General features: G+C 42.0%; 1 protein-coding gene across 5 annotated transcripts in view; it reads left to right on the top strand.

The window, feature by feature from the left end:
• The window catches only part of WDFY3 (WD repeat and FYVE domain containing 3), a 213,466-nt gene that overhangs the window by 95,143 nt on the left and 95,080 nt on the right, over positions 1 to 23,243 (top strand). For 3 of the 5 annotated variants that reach the window (XM_084855546.1, XM_084855544.1, XM_084855548.1), the window contains 3 exons: positions 538 to 639; positions 4,704 to 4,897; positions 8,928 to 9,385. In XM_084855546.1, coding sequence (XP_084711672.1) covers positions 538 to 639; positions 4,704 to 4,897; positions 8,928 to 9,385 — 754 coding nt within the window. Of the gene's footprint in view, positions 1 to 537; positions 640 to 4,703; positions 4,898 to 8,927; positions 9,386 to 11,003; positions 11,088 to 23,243 lie in introns of all 5 variants that reach the window. The other 2 variants (XM_084855549.1, XM_084855547.1) reach the window with 1 other exon arrangement.

Here is a 23,243-nt window from a genome sequence, read left to right as displayed (position 1 = left end):
GCACTGCCTCTAGGTTGTACCTGGTGTTCAAGATTAAAACAATTTTTCAAACTGGGGTTGCACAGTTGAGATTGCTCAGTGCTCAAAAGCACCACTCTTGTGACACTACTTGGCATTTATTTTCATGACAGTTGTACACCAGGTATAATGTATAATATGTGAATGACTCAGAATTAGTGTGAGGGATGGTAAGAGCAGAAAGAGAGTGTGACCTGGTTTGCACGTCATGTCCAATTGCCATTCCGAATATGCAACCTCTGATTGGAGGTTGCCCTATGAAGTGCGAACCTGGACACTATGGGTTAGTTGTTAGGTTAACTTTGGGTTGTTTAACCCAAGATGTACCCATAGTGTCTGGATTCGCACATCATGGAGCAGCCTCTGATCAGCTCTATCGGAAGTTGTATATTCAAAATATTAACCCACTATTTGCCACCATTATATGAGACTGGATGTGTGTGAGTGAGTGAGTGAGTGAAAGAGGGAGGGAGGGAGAAACATTTTCTTTCATTGTTGATTATCAAAACTGTTTTCTAGGGGACTCACGAAACAACAGCTCATTTGAAGACCAAAAGCAGCTTGCTTTGCTGGTTATGGAGACCTTGACAGTATTGCTCCAAGGATCGAACACAAATGCAGGTAATTGGCAAATGACTGATAAAATGAGTGGAGCTATGCCTCTTATGATGATGCTTGCCCTTGAATTGCACTTAATTCTGTGTTGGTCTTTATGTTTTTGTCTGATCTCTTGAGATATGGAAGTGCTGTGTCAAGCAGGTTTTTGACTTTGAGGCTAGAAGGATTTATTAATAGCAGAATACTTAATTTATATAATTTGCTTGGTCAGAGTTGCTTGATCATTTCCCTTAGTAATGTATTGATTGCTAGCTATTGCTGAAGATGATCTTACTTCTAGCATGGTCCCATTAAAATATTTACATTTGCGGTTTTAAAATGCATACATTAAAAAAAATTAAACTATTTTGAGAAGCTTTTATTAACCTCTGCAATGTTTTATGGCTTACTGTATGCCATGCTCTTCGGCCATACCCTTCCACTATCAGCTATGAAGCTCGAACGTGAGGGAAATGGTAGAAATTACAACATTATTTATCTGGTCCCAGTATCTTAGAGAGACCTAGTGATGAAATTAACTCTGTATTTTCACCTGTGCCACCTAATCACTGTAATCTACCAAAGGTTAAAACAGTTGTCTCGTTCTGTGAATGGTAACATTTGCCTCTTATGATGGTATAGGTTAGTCCAGTTTTGCCAACAGGGAGAAAACTTACACCTTCCATGATATGCTCTTATAATTATCATTTGCAGATACGGGCAGGGATTCTGGAGCAGTGATGAAATACTGCTTTAGCTTTTCTCTTACCTAGGATTGTGGTGTATGCTGCCTTACCCACTGGGATATTTTACAGAGGGTTTGTGAGCCTGCTGTGGTTTCACCTGGCCTAAATAGGCTTGCCAAATTCTGATATAAAAATACTGGACTCCTGGGTAAGACCATGAGGCAGAGAAAGGCCAGGCAGTGCTGCGACAGAACCAGATATGTCACAGGCAGAACCTGTCAATTCTGCGATGAAGCTGGAATAGAATGTGGTGGATCCAGGGGCAGAGCAAGGTGTAATCTGGTGTTTTGTTGATAGAGCCCTGAAGAAACTGGTGGTCAAACTTGGAGACTGGCAAAAAATTTACTTTACTGGCTTTTCAACCCCCAGTGCTGGTTTATGAATCAACACAGTTTTACTAGTTGGTAAATAAACTACTGACTGCTTGGCAGCCCCGTTGCTTAAAGGGTGCCCTTCTTCTTAACCCAACGAGAGTGGACGGACAAGTTGAGTGGTGGGCACTTGCATGCCACTGCTACTTCTGCCACTATGTCTTTAAAGTGATAGGAATGGAGAGGAGGTTGAGGCCTGTCCTTATAGAATGGTTATGAAGTCCCTCTTATAGGACTATACCTCCACTGGAGAAAGAAATAGGAAGTGAGGTCTTTGCTATGGTACGTTGACTTTCACAAGCTCACTTCTATACCTTACAATATAGATTGCATTATAATTATTTTAGATTAATGAAATGTTTCACCTTGGATGCTCTGTTCTGCTATACATGTCTCCATTTGGGGTTGGGGGGAGCATAACAGATGGAGAGAAACAGGAAAGGCATTCCAAAAATAATATAGTAGTGGTAATAAAAGGAGGATACATTATATAGTAATAGTATATATCTTTAACTGGAAAACCATGGAAGTTAATGCGATATTTGTTAGGCCTCATCATAGAAGCCAGTCATTTTATAGACCACGCTGAAAATTGTCCCTCTTAGTAATGTTTTGTTACTAAGTTTTGTTAGACCACAGTACTCATAACTGAAAAGGGTACCACTTTAGGCAATTCCAAGGATCAGGAAAAGGCTCTGGCTTTAGTCCAACAGTTGAAGTATGAAAGAAATTCTGGCTTGATATTGTTAGTGGTCTGAATTATGTGCCTGGCAGTTGTGGTTTGTGGTCAGGGAGGGTGCCTGTATTATTGTGATGGGCAGAGGAAGGTATGGCATTGGGGGATGGACATGCCAGGTGAGGGGAAGGGTGCTGAGATGAGCCCTTCTCTCTTCTGGTCCTCTCCTTGTTCAAGAGGACTTCGGTTGTTCCGTCAACTTAACTGTAGGCCTTATGCTGCTTTCTCTGTTTGGTGTGAAGGAAGCATCCAATATAGGTTGGACCACTACTGCCCATGCCCATATGGCATTGGTCATGTGACTTAGTTTGCAATACCAGGCTTGATGCTGAGAGACTCCTTCCAGTACTGTGCCTGCTTTTTGCCCAGGACAGATCTCATTTGCCTTAACTCCTCTTTTTCCAAATATTCTAACTTTCAGTGTAGATTTATCATACCTTCTAGAGGGTCTTTACCATCTAAAGTAATGTCCTCTTTAGGTCTGCAACCAACAACTCCACAGGAATCTGCGCAGCCAACATCTATAAGTGCCTCTCTTTTCCTGAGTCTAAAGCCTCTAACAAAGTAATGTCTTTTCCTTCATTCTTTGACTAAATAGTTAAATCTGGGCCATATGTCTTCAGAGCAAGAAAGCCACCAATGTTACCCAGAGATTCTGTTGCTGTACCTGAACATTGATGGAGGACCTGAAGATTCCCCTTGTGGATGCCCCTCTGGCAGTCTTGTTGTCAGGAAACCATCATTCCTAAGGATGGCAACACCCCACTCAAAAGCACTCTGATTTAACTCTCAGGAAAGCCATCAGAGCCTCTTCTACCTCATCAGCATTTGCCAGGGCTTCCCTGTTTTGGGAGGAGACTTTATTCAAAACATAGGGCCCTCCTTAAACTAGCCAAAATGTATATTTTTGTTGATGACACCACTCTGTACTCTGCCCAGTTCTCAACGAGAGCAATAGTGGCCGTACATTATCTAGGCAATCTATTTGGGTCAGGCAGAATGTGAATGCATCCTCCCATTCTGATCTAGCCTCAGTTTCCTTCAAGGGCACCCAGTTTGGAGAGGAAGCTCTCAAAGATGTGTTTGTAGAGACTAAGGACAACACTATACCCTCCTTACAAAAGGAGAATAAAAGACAATCTAGATGTAGTTATCCTTGCTTTCAGGTTAATAGAAGCTTCTTTCACCCCAGAGATTACAGGAGCAGCAACTCCTGTTGTTGTTTGCCTCCATCACACCAGTACATGATCAGTGTTCCATTTTAATGCCATCTTGATCTATAATAAGATATTGTCCATGGCTCTATCATGGATGAAGGAGCCAACCTGATGTGTATTACTGAGACCTGGATGGATGAACTGGGGGGAATAGATCTCTCTGAGTTGTGTCTCCCTGGGCACAGTGCACCACCAACATAGTCTTGAGGGTCAGGGAGGGGCATGGCTGCCATGGTTTAGGGATTTCATCTCCCTCGTCAGGAAAGCTGTTCAGTCAGGTGTGGATTTTGAGTGTCTATATGTAGTGTTCATCCTTAGGGACAGCTTGGACATTCTGGTATTGTACTACCTGCCCCATTGCCCAACAGTCTCTCTACCTGAGATTGCAGAAGTAGTCTCGGGTTTGGTATTGGGGGCTCTCAGGATGGTGGTTCTGCAGGGCCTCAACATTCGTGCTGCCTTGTTGGGGCTGGTGTGGGACTTCATGGCTACCATGACAACCATGGGGTGTCCTAACATGTCATTGGCCTGACACATAAGGCAAGGCATATATTGTATCTAGTGCAGGGTGGGCAGAAGATAGATCTGGATCTATTGATAGATCTCTGGGTGATTTGCAGTGGATCAGTAAGGATTTCTGATACCCAAGTATTTAACAATAGCAGCAAAAAAATCGACCCCCCCCCCCCAGTGATACTGCTGAAAGTTTGGGGTAACGAGGAATGGATTTTTGTGTGGAAGGATTGTGAGCGCTGTTCATTTTTGAAACTCAGAATGAATTCCTGGGCTCAGAATTCTTTAAGTGAATGCCTTTTGCACCGGGCACTTCTTGGTGGATCTCAGGGTTCTAGTAAAGAACAAAGTAAGTATGACCATCTGTATCTGATTCTAAATGTTTACTGACATCTCTGAGTTGACAGTCATTACAGACACTTGTGCCAGTGTGATCCAGAAGATAGTGTGATTAGACTGACTTGGTGATACTGTAGCTGTTCCTTTGTACTTGGTTTCCTTCTAGGTATCTTCAGGGAATTTGGTGGAGCAAGATGTGTACATAATATAGTAAAATACCCACAATGCAGGCAACAAGCACTGATGATAATCCAGCAGTTGGTGTTATCACCAAGTGGTGATGATGACATGGGGACTCTCTTAGGATTGATGCACTCTGCTCCACCTACAGAATTGCAGCTGAAGACTGACATATTACGGGTAAGTGCAATAATGCAGAATTAATAGACATTTTAAAACTTTTGATGTAGTTAGTTTCAGTTTCAAACACTTTAATCACATCTCTACTGCTTTTTGAGGGATTTTATCTTGAAAAGTAGGCTAAAAAATCCAACAACCTGAAATTGTGTGTGTGTGTGTGTTCTAAATTGATGGTGTTACTTGAGCATGTGAATAATAAACACAGGGGAAAAATTACATATTTTAAAGTTCTTGAGATTATACGACTTCTCTGAAAAATATAATTCAGATTAATGAAGCTTCCAGAATCTGCACAGACAACTTCTCTCGTTGCCTAGTGATCTCCTGATTAGGATGTATTTGCTAACATACAACAGAAATGGCCTGCAGCCATTTCCCATTACTCTTGTCTTTTTGGATAGCTTCTGTATTGCATCTTCTTTGGTTCCACAGCTTTATACAGTTTATAGAACTGCTATTGTGTATTTTATTTTCCAAACTTTTTATTAAATCAAAATTGATACAAGGTAAATATTGTGAAAGACAAAGTATGGCATAATATCTCTATGGTTATCATTCCCATACATCACAAATTTGTTCCTATCTTCCTACATTGGCTCGTACATAATAAGGCAACTTCACCTTTTTATTTATTTCTTAGATTTGTGTCCTATTTTTGACCCAAGTTCCCAAAGTGTCTCACATCAGTTGTTCAACCCAGTGCTTCCATTAAAACCCATGCAATTTAAAAACTAAAACCATTTGAAAAATTGACAGAGGACTGGTGTGTGCTTGAGTGTGTTTGGTGACAGGAAGAAGGGTTCTAATTCTGAATATTTGTGGTGCTGGACACACGGAATAGACTGGATGTTGTCCATCCTATGACTGGACAGATTCCCTACCTGAACAGATGGAAGTGGTTTGAGACATGGTGCTGAGGTCTGCCAGGTTTCAGATCCTGGGTGTGGGGGCAGGTTCCAGAAGGTGGTGCTGGGGGACATTTGCTCAACCACATTTATGCAACGGGGTTGTGCAAGGTTCTTCAAAGAAAAATATGTAAAATGTCCGTAAGATCTGCCTCTATACTGGATAACTGGAAAGTGGCCAATATATGCCAATTTTTAAAAAGGGATCCAGGAAGTTACAGGTTGGCTAGCTATGGTGGAAAGCATTATTACAAATACAGTTATTAAAGAGATAGAAGGACAAGTCTTGTTGAAGAAGAATCAGCATGGCTTCTGCAATGGTAAGTTCTGTTTCATTAACCTTTTAGAGTTCTTTGAGAGTGTCAGCAAGCATTTGGGTAGAGATGATCCAGTAGACATTGTTTACTTGGATTTCCAAAAGGCTCCTCAAACTCCTCATCAAAGACTCCTGAACAAACTGAGAAGTCATGGAATAAAAGGAGAGGTCCTTTTATAGATTGGTAACTCATTAAAGAACTGAAAGCAGAAATTGGTAATAAATGGTCAATTCTCACAATGGAGGAATGTAAATAGTACCCCTTGTCCCCAAGGATCTCTATTGGGACTGGTGATTTTTAACTTCATAAATTATCTGGGGTGAGCAGTCAGGTGGTCAAGTTTACTGACAACACCAAATTATTTAGGGTGGCTAAAACAAAAAGGGATAGTGAAGAGCTGCAAAAGGAGCTCTTCAAACCAGGGCAATGGGCATTTAAAATGGCAAATACAATTAAATCAAGTGAAAAATGATACACATTGGGGGGGCGGGGGAATCCTACTTTACATATAAGCTGGTGAGGTCTTTGCTGGTGGTGACTGACAAGGAAAGGGATCATGAGATTGTGGTGGATAGCTTGAAAACATCAACTTAGTGTGCAGCTGCTGTGAAAAAAGCAAATTCTGTATTTGGGATCATTAAGAAAAGAATTGATGATGATGAATTAAATTTATGCATTGCTTCCCACCGCAAAAAGCCATCTTGAAGCGATTTACACACACACAATACAGAAATCCATGGTTAATATAACAGGAAGAAGAATAAAAGAAAACAACAACTCAAAATCAGTATAAACCATAATCAGCACAATAATACAAACAAAAAGAAATACCAGAAAACATATACTAAAAACAATACAATATGAAAAGTGTTCATCCATAAATACACAACATCTCCTGCTGCTCACAGCTTAGAATGAATATCACAAAAGCAACCCACAACAATTGGGCCATAACTAATGTCCAAATGCCTGGGAAAATAAGTACTTCTTTGCCTGGCTCCAAAAAAGATGACCGTGTCAGCACCAGACAAGCTTCCTTGGGGAGAGCGTTCCATAAACATGGGGCTATCACAGAAAAGGTCTGTTCTTGTACTGACACCCCATGAGCACACCTCAGAGGGGGCACACAGAGAAGGGCCTCTGAAGCTGACCTTTCGGACTAGGGAGAGGTGGTCCTTGAGGTAGTGGGGTACTGAGATGCTCTATAGGGTAAAACCAACACTTTGAATTTGGCCTGGAAATGAATTGGCAAACAGTGCAGACAAGACAGGACTGGGCTTATATGTTCCCATCGTCTAGCCTCAGTCAACAACTTGGCCGCCAAATTCTGCACTAGCTGCAATTCTGGAACCATCTTCAAAGGCAGCTCAATGTGCAACAGTTGCAGAAATAAAAATAAAATGCAAAATAAAACTTGCCAAAATCATAAAGGCTTTATAGAAATCTATGCTGTCACCACACCTCAAAAAGAATATTGCAGCTGGAAAAGATCCAGAAAAGGGCAGCCAAAATGATCAGGGGCTGGAGCAACTCCCGTATGAGTAAAGATTACAATGTTTTGGGCTTTGTAGCTTAGAAAAAAGATGAGTGTGTCTGTGTGTGGGGGAAACACATGGTAGAGGTGTTTAAATTATGCATAGTGTTGTCCTGCTTTAAACTGGGTCCTGGCTCTTTTAACAGCAGTGCCTATTGCCCCACCCAGGGCTCAGCTGCAGCACATTAGAGCTCTCTGGTCAAAGCCCTGCTTATGAACAGCCCCTTTCCTCCCGAATAAATTTCTGCTGCAGGCTGGCACTTGGTTGAGGTTCCCTGAGTTGGGCTTGCCTCCTCTGGTACTGTCGACAGCTGGGACTTGGAGGGTGCTCAGCCTCCTCCTCTGAGGCAGAGTCCCCTTCTTTCTGAGTGGCTGGGACCTTAGCAGGCTCCTCCATGGACTGAGGCCCCTGTTGTGATGTGGACCCTGGAAGGAACTGGGCATCATCCTCTGCTGGGGCCTCTTACTCTTCCTTCTCAGAATTGCTAGAACCCGGGGACATCCAGTGAAGGAAGTACTACTTCACACAGCCCATAGCTAAATTATAGAATTAGCTTCTACAAGATGTACTGCTGGCTGCCAACTTGGATGGCTTTATAAGGGGAGTAGACAAATAAATGGAGGATAAGGCTATCAGTGGCTACTAGCCTTGATGGCTGGATATTACCCCCAGTATCAGAGGCAGCAGGCCTCTGAATACCAGTTGGTGGGGAACATGAACAGGATGCTGTTACTACACTCATGTCCTGCTTGTGGAATTCCCATAGATATCTGGTTGGCCACTATGGAAACAATGCTGGACCAGATAGGCCTTTGGCCTGATTTGGTGTGGCTTTTCTTAAGTTCCCTGTGCTTGAGTATGTCAAGGAACTGTGCTTGAGTTTTAACTTCATTGGTGGAAGAAGCTTCCTTGAACTTTTTTTTTATATTTATGTCAGATCATCTGATGAATGGATCCTGTGCGCTTGATCCTGCGTAGGTTCCCTTAAGCATAGAGTTACAGGCACGTGTGTGTGTGTGTGTGTTAGAGAGAGAGAGATTCTGTTTCTAATGAATCTTGAAGCTGATTTAATGTGACGAGTTCACCACTCCAAAATGTTTTGTATTGATGCAGGAAACCTGACTAATAGTCAAGAGATTTGTCCAGAGAAATTCTTTAACTTCTGTGTCCAGATGCTTCAAATAAAGTTTAGAAATCTTTGGCATTGCAACATTTAGAACAGTTGGTCTCCGTGGTGTCCTGTTTATTTTGTCTTGTTTAAATATCCATGTAGGCCCTGCTGTCTGTTCTGAAAGAGAGTCATCGCACAAGAACAGTTTTCAGAAAAGTTGGCGGATTTGTGTATGTCACATCATTACTTGTTGCCATGGAAAGATCCTTGTGCTCTCCACCTAAGAATGGCTGGGAGAAGGTGAACCAGAACCAAGTCTTCGAACTGCTCCACACTGTGCTCTGCACCTTGACTGCAGCAATGCGTTATGAGCCAGCCAACTCACACTTCTTCAGAACAGAGATCCAGTACGAAAAGCTGGCTGATGCTGTGAGGTTGCTTGGCTGCTTCTCAGACTCCAAGAAAATAAGCCCTTTGAACATCTTCCCCTCAAATACCCAGCCATTTCGAAGACTGTTGGAAGATGACCTCATCTCCATGGATTCTGTGTCACCCACTTTAAGGCATTGCAGCAAACTCTTTATTTACCTCTACAAAGTAGCTACAGACTCTTTTGACAGGTATGCTTTGTGAAGTTTGGGGTGGGGTCCTAAATATGCAGTTATTTGGGAATATCATCTCTCAGTTACGTGGCTTGATGTTTCCTTAGTATATTATTCACTCTTATTTTCTTCTGAGATTGACAATTGCCAACCATTTTTTCTAGTCCTTAGCACCTCATGGTCAGTCATTTATTGTCTCTGCAATCGCAAAATCACAGTACAGAAAAGGGGTTGGTTTGGGGAGAGGATCTGATTTCTAGCAGTATAAGCAAAGCAAGTTAGGGCTCCTTTGCCTTCAATAGTTGTATCAAAGCTGGAATTTTGGCTAGTTGAGCAGAAGTTGCTTATGCCAAATTTCCGTCATCTATGCAACTTTTAAAGGCATAGGAGCCCTACCCTCTTTGCATCTGGTCAACCATATATTTACCTCATGGTTTGTCACCATTCATTAATAACATTTGGATCATCCAAGGAAGGGCCATATGTTTACTTTACTCCATATTTTGTTATGGAGGGGTTTCTTGTTTTTCATTCTGTTCTGTAGCTCAGATCCAGCATCTGGCCCATTTAAATGCAGGCTCAGAATTTTATGTATAATTTTCAAATGACATTGGAATGTAAGGAAATTTTATTTTTTTTAAAGTTAATTAGGCTTCTTATTCATATATTAAAATATTCAGCAGTATTTGACTTCTGGCTGATTGTAGAATGTGTATTTAATAGGTAATAATATTAGGACTGTAAACCAAACTGATGCATTTAAATAGAACACAGCATACTAGTTTGCTATGGTTTTTCCTCTTGGAAAATAATAAGTTGAGCTTATAGCTTTTTGATGCTAGTATGTTCTGTAACCTTACCAGCTCTGTTGCTTTTGGGGAAGATTGATGCAGGAAGTATCCCTCACCTATAATTCTTCATATTACATAAGACTTTGTAAAGGTATCTTGACTTTTCATTCAAACTTCAACAGTAATTTAAATGTTCCCTGCTGTTGTTAAATATTTCTCATAAATGTTAATTTTTAAAAAAAATATATTGTTGTGATTTAACGAATCAGACTAAAAGTATTTTCAGATTTCTAATTGCTAGAATTGGGTGATACTCTCTGGTACTGGATAATACTGGAATTTAAAGATTCTGGGTTAACTTTGTTGCATAAGTATTTTTAATCCCTTTTGTCTTTCCAGTTCTTAATTAATTGCCTCTCCTTCCTCCCTTCTATACCTTTAACATCAATAATTTTTTCAGACTTCCTAAGGGTATTCTGTTAGTCCTGCAGGTGAAAATCATATCTGCTTATATTGTAAACCTGATCTTCTGTTACCAGTCTCAGATCTGCATATAACCTCAAGGTTTGTTTCAAGGTGTCAGGCTGTGTAGAAGCAGATTGTTTACAACTCAAACTAACAGTTTCCCTCAGAAATGCAAGAGGTTTTTTTAAAAAACAAAAGACAAAACAGAACTGCTTGCTTTGTATGTCGTCGTTTTTACGTCATGTGTTCTCTCTGTCCTTTTTTATGGCTAATTCTGCAAAATTTATTTCTACTGGTGAAACTGTAAAACTAACAAAGCTTCCAGCCTCTTGTTTTCTTTTCTAACCTCTCTATCCCCTCCATGTCTGTTTTGTCTGTAGTCGTGCTGAACAGATCCCTCCTTGCCTGACAAATGAGTCTTCTCTCCCCTCTCCTTGGGGCACACCAGCTTTGTCCAGGAAAAGGTACTGATCCTTTTAAAGAGAAGCTGCACTTTCTATTGGCTTCACATTTTTGTTGGGTGTATTTTGTTATGTACCTCAAAGTGATGTCTGTTATTGTCTTTCTATGTTCTTCAAGATTTGTTAATTTGCTGGCCAGTTAGCAAATTCATATTTACTTGAGTGCCACTTTGGAATAATTGGGCAAATACGTTGGTAAGCTTTGTCTCCTATTTGGCAATGTATAGCCAAAATAAAGGAAGATAAGAAGATATTCAAGTACATATTTTGACTGGATTGTGTTGTTGCACGACTCGCAACAACTGCCATGAGAGAGAGCACCGCAGTGCTATTCTCATGGTGAAATGACGTTTTTAAGGCACTTTCTACACATGCATTAGAATTATGTGTTGGAACACTGTGATGGTAGAGTGGACAGTAACATTTCAGATTGCAGCTGTGGGATCAAACTGGATCAGACGAGGGACGTGTACTGCATGTTTCAAAGCCACAAGAAGATACGTTTCCCCACACCTGAGATTATGGTATCAAATGAGGCAGTCAGTTCAAAAGGGATTATGTCTTCTATTGTGTAGAAGAAGACATTATGACAGTTTGAGGCTCTGGAAATTGTATGAAACATGTATTCTAGTGAATTGTGTAGATTGTAGAAGCCTATTTTGTGTGTGCAATTCTGTATTGAGCCAGATTGGTGTAGTAGATAGAGTGTAGGGGTAGTTTTCAGTGCTGTCACAGCGCTATCATTAATGATGTTGCACTAGTGTAAACAAATGCTAGTGCAATGCCATTAGCGCTTGCTGGGCAAAGGGAAAAGGCAGTTATTTGCCACCAAATTTTGGCAGCAAATTGCCAGTTTTCTCGTTTGCTTAGCAAGTGCTAAGGACGTTGTCTTGGCATCGATTTATGCCAGCTCAAGATAATTAGCGCTAGCGCTCTTATAGCACTGAATACTTCCCTTGGATTTTGACCAAGGAGACATAGGTTCAGATCCCAATGGGCATGAAGCTTGCTGCATGTCTTTAGGATAGTTGCTTTCTCTCAGCCTAACCTATCTCACGGGAATGTTGTGATGTTAAAAAGGCAAGTCGGACTGACCATGAATACCACCCCTGAGTTCCTTGAAGGAATAGTGGGATAAACATGAAAACTATCCATGGGAAATCCCTCTTTTCTATCAGTATTGGGAGTGTGCCTGTCTACTTTTTTTTAACCCTTCATATTGCCACTTCTCCTTCTTGTTACTACTTAAACTAAGGAGCAAGCTAAGGTATTATTTTATGATCATTTTGAACTTGAATTTCATTCGGATCTTCTTACTAATTTTGGATAATAATTATGAGAATAATGACACAGCTATAAATACTTCTTTTTAATATCCTCCTGTCTTTTGTCACTTAGTAGTTTGCCATTAGCACCCCTCTCCCCCGACACCCCTTCTGTCATTTTCTCATGTTTGTCACTTTGGCATGGATGACAGAGTTGGCAGATATTATCTGGGGCATTTCTCTGATGGTTGAATTTAAGGGTCACTTAGGGCACAGTCCTGTGGCCACTAGACAGCAGCTAGACGGCCATAGGATTGGTTGGTTTCTGGGAAATGCCTCCCCTCGCCCTCCCCCACCGCCTCACAGGTGGCGCAGATCGTCCCCGCACTGCCTGCTCGTAAGAGCAGCGCAGAGCAGGGGGAAAGGGGGCGTTCCTGGGAGTTCGTAAGTGCCAGTACAACACTTCCTATGTGTCGTCCAGCCTCCCCACCCCCACGCTCTGATATCCCATGGCTAGACAGCCAAAATTTACCATCTAGCTGCAAGTGTAGGGCGGCTGGAGCACGGAGGAGAGGATCCCCTCTGCGCTCCTCCCGCCGTGCATTGGATAGGTGCAATCCGAGTTCGGAGGCGGCCATCTATCCACATAGGATTGCTCCCTTAGTTTCCTCAAAGTTATTGCCCTTGAGCACAGAGTATAGTTTCTTAAGATTGCTTTAAAAGGCTTAAAAAATTAAGAAGAAAAATAAAGAAGAAAAATAAAGAGCAGTTGGTTATATTATGGGGCAAGTTAGTTTCATGGTTTCTTTCTCCATTTTGATCTTAAAATATTAAACAACAAAAATACTTCACCTGAAAATGTTATAGAAGCATCTTCTCATTTTTAAATTTCAATAGCATTTCTCATTGCTGACCTGATGGGAACTCCTGCAGATTTGATTAATAGACAGGAACTCTGTTTGCATGTAATGGTGACAAATGATGGGTTAAGTAACCTATGACTTGTGGTGTGTTCCAGGCATGTGTCACTTCCACTTTGTATAATCTGTTGCAGAACCCAGAGTCAGAGAGACCACGGAGTGAAGGAAAAAGAGATTCTTTATTTAATGCGCGGGCTTAAGGCTGGAATCGTTTCCAAAGAGCCAGAAGCCCCGATTTACATTAGCACATTGGTTTTATAGACATTGTGACACATATGAAACGGCTCCTCCTCCCCCTCCCGCATGGGGTTGCAATCCTTAACATTTCTTCTCTTAGCACTATTGTTTATAATACAAGAACTGGGTTATAGGGTAGCCATGATAAGGAGAGAACAGAAGAGAACAGCAGAGAACAAGATATACAACTGTATGACCTTTGACAAGATAAGGAATTCCTGTGTCTCGTCAGCTTACAACAATATATTCAAGGGAGAAAGAGCTCAGCAAGAACATGAAGCATGAGACTGCATGAGGCTACTTAGTCTGACCCCTGATATGGCTGCTACATTCCCCCCTTAAATGCATAATTTCATTACAATTATAGCATTACTGATAACTATACAAAGCTTTTTGTGACATACATATTACTTAGCCTCTTGTTGGGCTATTAGAGCATAGAGGGCAGCAGTTTTATTAGCTGAGACATAAAACAGATTGGTTAAACAGCGCATAAGACAAGGAACGCAGAGACATAACAGAACTTTTATGAACAATACTGGTAGAATTAGGATGAACAATGCTTTCAAGCTAGCTAAGATCTGGAAGCCAAGGGGTTAACTAATTGAGCTAATTGTTTTGTTTTATTGTTTTGTAAGCTACTATATTGTGCAGCTTGTTGATTTGTTTATTTACAGCATTGCCATTATCAGTTAAGTTAAAACAACAGAGCTTTTGGTGTGTCTCACAACTTAAATGATGAAGAAGGAAGAGGTAATCTATACCAGCTCTATTTTCTAGAACTGCACCTCTTAGATCACGCAGCTTTTTATTTAACAATGACAATGCTTGTGAGGTGGCATTTATGCTTTTGGCTAAGCTGCAAGCTAACCGGTTGATTTCCAGACCATCAGCCACGGCTAAACCTGGAACCTTAACCAGTGACATTGCTAAGGCCAATTTTTCTGAGTCAAAATATAACTGCACATGACTATTACAATTTTTAGTTAGTTGGAGTGCTCGAGGCTGCCGTTGACGGATTTTCTCGGGCTACAGGGGAAGAATTGGCACCAGTTCAATTGGCGGCTGAGGCAACATGGGTGGTTATCAGACAAGTTGGCAGGAATGAATGACCAAGTGCGGGAATTACATGTCTAAAACTATCCATGAGGCAAAAGTATGTGGGCATCATTAAAAGATATGTTTTGAATTTTATTACAGTGGAAGGGGGCCAGGGATAGCTTTGTATTTTCTGGAAAAAATTTTGAGAATTAAGCATTTGTGCACACGTAGCATTTGTTTCAGCAATGATGGGGGTGCATAGAGTGAACTCTGTAGGGGGTAGGATCTTTGCAACCACGCCCCAATTAGCATTTTGGGAATAAGTTAAACTTACACCATAAACTTTTAACATGGTATCTTTTTGAATTTTCCCAGGATGTCTACAGACAGGTATTAAGCAAGAGCTAATAAGCCTGTCTGCAGGTATACCTTTTGGCAAACAAAAATGTTTTACTCTAGTGATGTTAGCCAGGTGAAGCCAGTAATTATCAGCAAATCACTGGGACAAACTTCTTTTTCCAAGGGCAGACCCCCCTTTTTGCACCTTATTAAGGAAACACAATGCAACACTACTAACACTACAACACGCATGTTTGATCTTCTTTGGGATCTGACCGTACGCTGGGCAGCTATTCACCTGGCAAGCTGCAGTAGGGTCTAGTCCCCTTCTTCAATTCTCCAGTTGCAGGTCTGACCATACGCAGGGGGACAGTTTCCCGGTGTGTCCACAGTAAGGTCTAGCCTGAGTCTTCTTACTGCTTTTTCAGAATGATTTTTAAAGGATTTTCAGGATTTCTGTTTATGGTCTACTTTCCCCCTCTCGCTCTCTTGACTCGTGTCCAATGTATCCAGGGTTTAATTCTAGCTGCTTTCATAGCTGCGGGGGTGGAAAGTATGACAGTTTTCAGTCTTCTCTATCTGGGAGTCAAAGGGTTATTTTTCCCTCTTTAACTCATACTTTAACTCTTGGTTGGAAAGGATGAACTTCTGTGATGGGAATTGGGGGCTTATTTTTTTAAGACAAAGCGACGCTGGGCTTGAAGACCTTTGCTCAGTGTTTGGACTTCTTGTTTAAGGCTAACGTTTGCTTGCTCTTGATGCTGCTCCAGTGTCAATTATGAAGTCAATGTCACGGCCCCTCACAGTCAATATCACGGCCCCTCTCAAGCTGTCTCCCTCTTCGCCCATTCTGGCCCCTTTGGTTTTCTCCTTTGTGTATTTGATTTATTTTATTTGGGCATTCATGCCACTAATGTCTATCTTGTCCACACTGGGCACACTGGTTCTTTTTTTAAGAATCTTCTGCCTCTGCCGGGTCTTCTTCTTTTCTTTTTTCGTTTATGTCTTCTTGGGCCTCTGGGTCGAGGGGGGTGTACTGGCGATAGGCATTTGAAAGACGCTCCAAGTACGCTCTGGGGCCTCGGTGGCACCTTGCAGCACTTTAGACACTTTGGTCATATTAATTGACTTCTTCATACCTGCTTTCATGGCTTTTAACAGCAGGGTTTGATACTGGGTGAGGCGCTCTAGCCCAACTTGTGTTTTGGGATTCCAGCAGGGGGGGGTTACTTACAAGGAGACTTTATTGGGTAACTTACAGCACACAGGCGTACTTAATTTTTGGATCAGACAGCTTCTCTGAACCACGAGCTATTGCACTAAATGGGTTTTTATACTATACATGTTACCCATGAGGCAGCACAACACTAGCAAGCATTTTCAGCATAGGCTAGAAGTGTTTGGTTCTCAGGCACAGCTTCCTGTAAACAACTTCGCTTCCCAAAGTGCTTGATAACACTTTTTATTTATTAGTATGGGAAGACAAATTTTTTCTTTCTTTTGCTTTCTTTTTCTTTGCTGATCTGCCTGTATTGCAGATCATGTTTCAAACTTTTTATATAAAACTTTCTGCTCCATGCACCAGCCTTGTCTCTTTATTTGTCTTTTTCAAGTTAAACTTACTCACTTAAACCTTTCTGCCTTACACTAGTCCCAATGACACACATTTGGGATAGGCTCTTCTTCTCCTTCTAGTTACATTTTCTTCATCTTAAAGAACTATTACATTATTGTGGCTACTTTACCCCAGGTAATAAGCTCCAGGCACAATCAGCTGCTTTTAATTTACCCTGGGGGCAACTATGGCCACGCTTCTTTTTTATAAATGTTTTTTCTTTGCCTCTTGCCTTTTCTTTCTTCTTTTTTTCTCTCTTCTCTATCTGTCTGCTACTTTCTCTATTCCTTCTTTTTTACTTGCTTTTGTCTTTCTTCTACTTGACTTTGTCTTTTCTCCTCGTCATCCATTGGGAACCACACTTAGTATTATTTGGAGTTGCAACTAACACTAATCTGCAAATATCACATATATTTTATGATATCTAAGAAATCATAAAATATATACAACAAACTTTTTCTGCAATTTAACACAATGAATGGAAAACACTTCTTGCATGGTAAGGCATGATGGAGCAGATCCAGCAATTATACTGCTCTTCTGGCTGAAAGCTCAGGGCTCATTAAAATCAAGGGACGGGCATACCCACACACGCAGAGTTCTAGGTCACCATTTTTGCATCGGCAACTCTATGCTGCATGAATTCTGGCAAAAGGAAATCTAAAAGTCACAGATCAAACTCAGCCTGCTGTACACTGAGCTGACTACAAACACAGACACATGGTCCACAGCGATGAGAGTTCAAGTTTATCAAAAGCTTCACAGCACTGTCCATGGCAAGTCTTTGACAATTTAAAATTTTAGTTCATGTGCAGAGTGTCTCTAAAAAGCCCAGATGATGATGGAGGCAAACAGTGAAGGCTCTGGGCAATGAATATGCGATGTTTCCAGCAAAGGCTCTCCACTTTTGCATCAGTTTAAAAAGGGAAAGTGTGGCCCTACACCCCTTCTGACAGACAAGGGCCTTTAACTTTTTAGCAAGGCTTCTGTTTAAACAGAGCGGCACAGCTCAGCTCTCTAGCCATGATGCTTTAACTTGGGCAACTCCTCTGTAAATTTTATTTTACTTCTGTCAGGTTCTCTCACAGACATTTTAAAAAACTTACTCTTTTTTTTTTTTCTTCTAACCTGGTACACGAAAGCACTGAAACACTGAGTGCCGAAACTCAGGACGCTGGGGGGTGATGGGCATCGCCTTATACTTGCATTTTTCAGGCAGCCATTAATCTTCGTGGAGGCGGTGGGGTGATTTGCAGGACTTCAAAGGCAAGCTTCTCAGTTTGTTTGTATTTGTAAATCCCAAGCTTAAAACAGGACACGATGAGGTACAGGGCAGCCAAATTCTTGCTTTGGCACGGGCAACAAATAACTCGGTTCAGCTTTCTTCGCTGGGGTCTCAAACAGGAAAACAGTCTTAATTTAAAGTTGTAACATCACTGACAGCGTCAGCCAGCCAGCTACACAGATCTCATTGTTTTTTAAGACAGTTGCTCCAATATCTTCTTTTCTTCTCAATCAGGTTGGGTCTCCCAGCTTACACAGTTTATTGCAGCTTCCAGGAGCATGGCAGTAGCGTGATTTTGGCTTGGCCAGGAACATGCTGTCTGGTTTCTCGGTCTCTTTAGCACACACACTTAGGCAGTGTAACACTGGACACTCAAATCAGTGAGATTTCTTCATTGCAGGGAATCCCACGGCAAAAGCTTAATGGTTACGCTCTTCAGAAATCATATAGCTGATGGTCAGTAGCTACAGGCTCTATGCAATTTTAACACAGTTCAAAGCTAAACACGGTTACCTTGACAGAGATCTTCAACATGGTCTTTCTGCTTCATTCTGCTTTGGGACAGTCTTATGGCACACTTTTCACTCGAAGAGGGGTCTAGCCTGTGCTCTGGGGGCTGATTCTTCACCTTTATTTTCTATTTTGCCTTCATCTTCTGGGTCTTCATTTTCAGTTTCCATTTCTTAGGGATTTCATCTCAATTAGGCGAGGTGATGATGTTGCACAACTCAGAACGTTGTGGGCAATTTTCCTGCCCCCCCTCTCTCGGCGCGCTAGGCTAACAGCTACTTCTTTGGCCTCACACTCTCACGCTCCCACGCTTTGTTAAAAGCCAGACTGTCCTGCAACATTTTTCTAATTAACAGCCTCAGATCTTGTTTTTTTTCCTCTCAGCTCGACCTTGAGCTTTTTGCTGTTTTCTCTTTCTATTCTGAATCTTTTTAAAAAAACCTTTTTCCTTCTTTGTTTGACATACATCTCAAGGGGGTGCAAGGTTTGCTTCCCCCACCACCCATAGCCTCCCTCCTAAATTGAAGACAGACACAATTAGGGAATGGGAATTGGTCAGTGAGTAAGGGGTCTCACTGGCCGACACAAGAGGATTTTTCACACCACGCACTTTGCTACTGGCCTGGGCACCCGGACGGTCAACGGTATGCTTCAGAAACCGCAGTAGCCACTCACACAATCATCAATCTCTCCACTACATCCATATGTCCCTGCCACCCACTTTTCCCACTTTTTACCAGAGCGGAAAACGGCTTCCCCAGCTTCCTCAGCTTCCTACTGAGTACTGGCGTGCTAGGTACTGGCGCCCACTCGGGGGTGTGATCAGGCCCCCCTTCTACCCGCAAGGAGTAGGTTCTTTTGTATACGTATACCACCAACACTGACCTTCTTCATAAGGCGGGGCCCTCTTTTTTTCTGCCCAGTGGCCTTTCTCCCTAAAGGCGGGGCCCTCTTTTTCCCATATACTTGCCTTTCTCCTGAAGGCTTCCAATGTGGGTTTCAACTCAATTGCAGCTGCGATACAGGCAGGGCTCAAGTTCCTTCCTCCGCTTCCCAAGGTTCTCTTGCTGCTCGCTGCCGTTTGGGCGATCCCAGTGCAGGCTTTCTCCCATTCACTCGACAAAAAGGTCGGTGGCGCCAAGAAAGGGAGGCATGCGCCGAGCTCGTCTTCCCGGTGCGGCGATCAAGAGCAGGCAACTGCCACCTGTCTGGCTCAGAGCCTGCCACATCCGAGTCACGGCACCATTTATGTTGCAGAACCCAGAGTCAGAGAGACCACGGAGTGAAGGAAAAAGAGATTCTTTATTTAACGCGCGGGCTTAAGGCTGGAATCGTTTCCAAAGAGCCAGAAGCCCCGATTTACATTAGCACATTGGTTTTATAGACATTGTGACACATATGAAACGGCTCCTCCTCCCCCTCCCGCATGGGGTTGCAATCCTTAACATTTCTTCTCTTAGCACTATTGTTTATAATACAAGAACTGGGTTATAGGGTAGCCATGATAAGGAGAGAACAGAAGAGAACAGCAGAGAACAAGATATACAACTGTATGACCTTTGACAAGATAAGGAATTCCTGTGTCTCGTCAGCTTACAACAATATATTCAAGGGAGAAAGAGCTCAGCAAGAACATGAAGCATGAGACTGCATGAGGCTACTTAGTCTGACCCCTGATATGGCTGCTACAATCAGCCTCCGATTGGTCTGATCAGAGGTTGATTTGTGACATGTGAACCCACATTCTATGGACTAATCATGAGTTAAACAACCCATAATTAACCTATGATTAGTTCTTAGGTTAACTGTGGGTTAATTAACCCATGATTTGCTTCTGTTAAATGCAAATGGGGCCTAGGAGAATGCTATGGGTTTGTCTTTTATCCCCATACATCATCCCGTGTTCATCCCTCTTCTCCCCCACCCAGATTTGAACTTGAATAAGGTAAACCATAATTAATGCTGATGCAGATGCAGTACTACATCATGGTTAAAGTAAACTATGGAAGGGAGGGAGAAAGGAGTTATGAACCCACATCATTTTTGCGATCTAATTATGGTTATGAATGTTACATACATGCTGGAGCAGTGTATTTCTGCTTAGAAAAATGGAAAGTACGCTAAGGGCAAGTACAGATGTAGTACTTGTGATTCCTGAACTGTGATTATGCAAGTGGGAGTGGGCTGTAGGTTCCTTACCCCCCTGCCCTTCATAAGCATGACTTCTCTCCCCACCTTCCCCCGCCATGCTTAACTATGGCGGTTGTACACTGGAGTGACATTAACTGTGGCTCGGATTGTCTTGACTTCATATATGTAGTGATACATAAAGACTCTTGAGACAGTTGGGGTAAACATTAATTTTTAAACATACGAGCCTGTATCTAACAGACATTGTGAAAATATTTCAAATGTAATAAGGGATTATTCAAAATCTGTTCCTGTGGAGCCATATTGTCTGTGTTTGGAAGCAGCATTTATAATATACTGTTCATGAAAAAAGTTTCCTACATTGAGAATGTTGCTATATTTACTAAGCCCAATAAAGTATTGATGACTTCTGCAAAAAAATGTAATTCCAGATCATTACCAGCAGTATTTAACAGCTCAGTTGGAGAGGATATAGATTCCTTTGAGAGCTGAAGCAACAAAATCATCCTTAAGAGTTTTTAGCTAAGATTTGTATAAACAAGTATAAAAGAACTGTTGAAAAAACCTCTGGGGTTTTTTAAAAAAACACTTCTTTCAATGCACAAAACTGTATCCCATTAATGTTTATAGTTACCAAGTGTTTGGTGGCCTATTTAGTTGGGCTGGCTTCTACTACAATAATGTCAGAATTTGTTTTCTAGGGGAAAAGGCACTCTGCAAACCTGTTCCTTGAAGCCTCATCATTCTTTCTTACCCTGAAATTTATAAAATTTTGGTTTGATGGATTATAAATTGTAGATTCAGGGATATAGTGGCAGACCTCTAGCTTAAAAGTGGAAATGCACAAAGGAAGACTTGAAGAAAAATCACCCCCATCTACGTGATCTGTTTTTTATTGCTTATTGAAGAAAATTGTGACCCACAAAAAATGGAAACATATACATCCAAGTGTGTCTGGCACTTTTGTGGTGGTTCTTAATCAATAGAACTGTTTTGATAGAATCAACACATTGTAATCTGTCTTGGCTTTTAAATGCCTTCAAAGCACTATGTGCTGATCTGTAATTTTGGCCAAGATTGAGCATATGCCAACCATTTTAGTGATGGAGAGTGGGTGTGAAAGTAGTACTGGAGTGAGGAGAGGTGTATATGTGGTTGGGGACAAGTATGTACTAAATGTGCTTAAATGATGTTGATACTATTGGGGGAGGTTTGCAGGGCTATTCTGATGAGTCATTATTATACAGTCAGGGCCAGAAATATTGGAACAAGGATAACTGTTTTGGCAGTTGGCCTCTGTACACCACCACAATGAAGTTGAAAGGAAACACACCCAGATGGGAGTGAAGTCAGGACTTTCAGCTGTAATTCAAGGGGTTTGACAAAAGTGGGGCACTAACCATTCAGGAAGGACAGCCAGTGGCATACACCCCTCCCCATCGTTGGTGGCTCATAAGTAATGGAACGAATGGCTGACAAGCAGCTGCATGGCCAGGTGTGGCCTGTTTCCTGGGTACCCCATGACCAATCAAGCAGATAAAAGGCCTGGAGCTGGTTCTGAGTGTTACATTTGCATTTTGGTAGCTGTTCACTGGAATTCCCAACATGAGGTCCAAAGAGGTGTCCATGCGAGCGAAGGAGGCCATCATTAGGCTGAGGAAACAAACCCATCAGAGAGATAGTAAAAACAGTGGGAGTGGCCAATACAATAGTTTGGAACATCCTGAAAAGGAAGGAATTAACTGGCAAGCTCAGCAACAGCAAAAGGCCTGGCAGACCACGGAAGACAGCTAAAGTGGATGACTGCAGAATTCTGCTCATGGTGAAGAGGAACCCTTTCACAACATCTAGCCACGTCAAGAACGCACTTGAGGAGGTAGGCATGTCATTGTCAACATCTATAGTCAAGAGACGGCTTTATGAAGGTAAATACAGAGGCTTCACAACCAGGTGCAAACCACTGGTAACGCTCAAGAACAGACAGGCCAGATTAGCCTTTGCCAGCAAACACCTAAAAAAGCCTGCCCAGTTCTGGAATAAGATTCTTTGGACTGATGAAACCAAGATTAACTTGTACCAGAATGATGGGAATAGAAAAGTATGGAGAAGCAAAGGAACAGCTCATGATCCAAAGCATACCACATCATCTGTCAAACATGGTGGAGGCAGTGTTATGGCATGGGCATGTATAGCTGCCAATGGAACCGGGTCACTGGTGTTTATTGATGACCTGACTGCTGATAAAAGCAGCAGGATGAATTCTGAAGTGTATAGGGCTATGCTTTCTGCTCAGATTCAGCCGAATACTGCCAAACTGATAGGACGCCACTTCATCTTGCAGATGGATCATGACCCAAAACATACAGCAAAAGCTACCCAAGAGTTTCTCAAGGCAAAGAAGTGGGATGTTCTTCAATGGCCAAGTCAGTCACCTGATCTCAACCCAATAGAGCATGCTTTTCACTTCCTGAAGACAAGACTGAAGGCAGAAAGACCCACAAACAAGCAGCAGCTGAAGGCAGCTGCAATAAAGGCCTGGCAAAGCATCTCGAGGGAGGAAACTTGGCATTTGGTCATGTCCATGGGTTCCAGACTTCAGGTAGTCATTGACTGCAAAGGATGTTCATCCAGGTATTAAAGGCGATCCTTAAGATTGAAATGATGTTGGTTTGTTCCATGACTTATGAGCCACCAACGATGGGGTGTGTGTATGCCACTGGCTGTCCTTCCTGAATGGTTAATACCCCACTTTTGTCAAACCCCTTTAATTACAGCTGAAAGTCCTGACTTGGCTCC

Source organism: Heloderma suspectum, chromosome 5 (genome assembly GCF_057233095.1).
Source record: "Heloderma suspectum isolate Gila_16-S chromosome 5, 16-S_ref, whole genome shotgun sequence".
NCBI lineage: Eukaryota > Metazoa > Chordata > Lepidosauria > Squamata > Helodermatidae > Heloderma > Heloderma suspectum.
The sequence above is the reverse complement of the archived record's forward strand: the minus strand, read 5'-3'. Positions and strand labels throughout refer to the sequence as shown.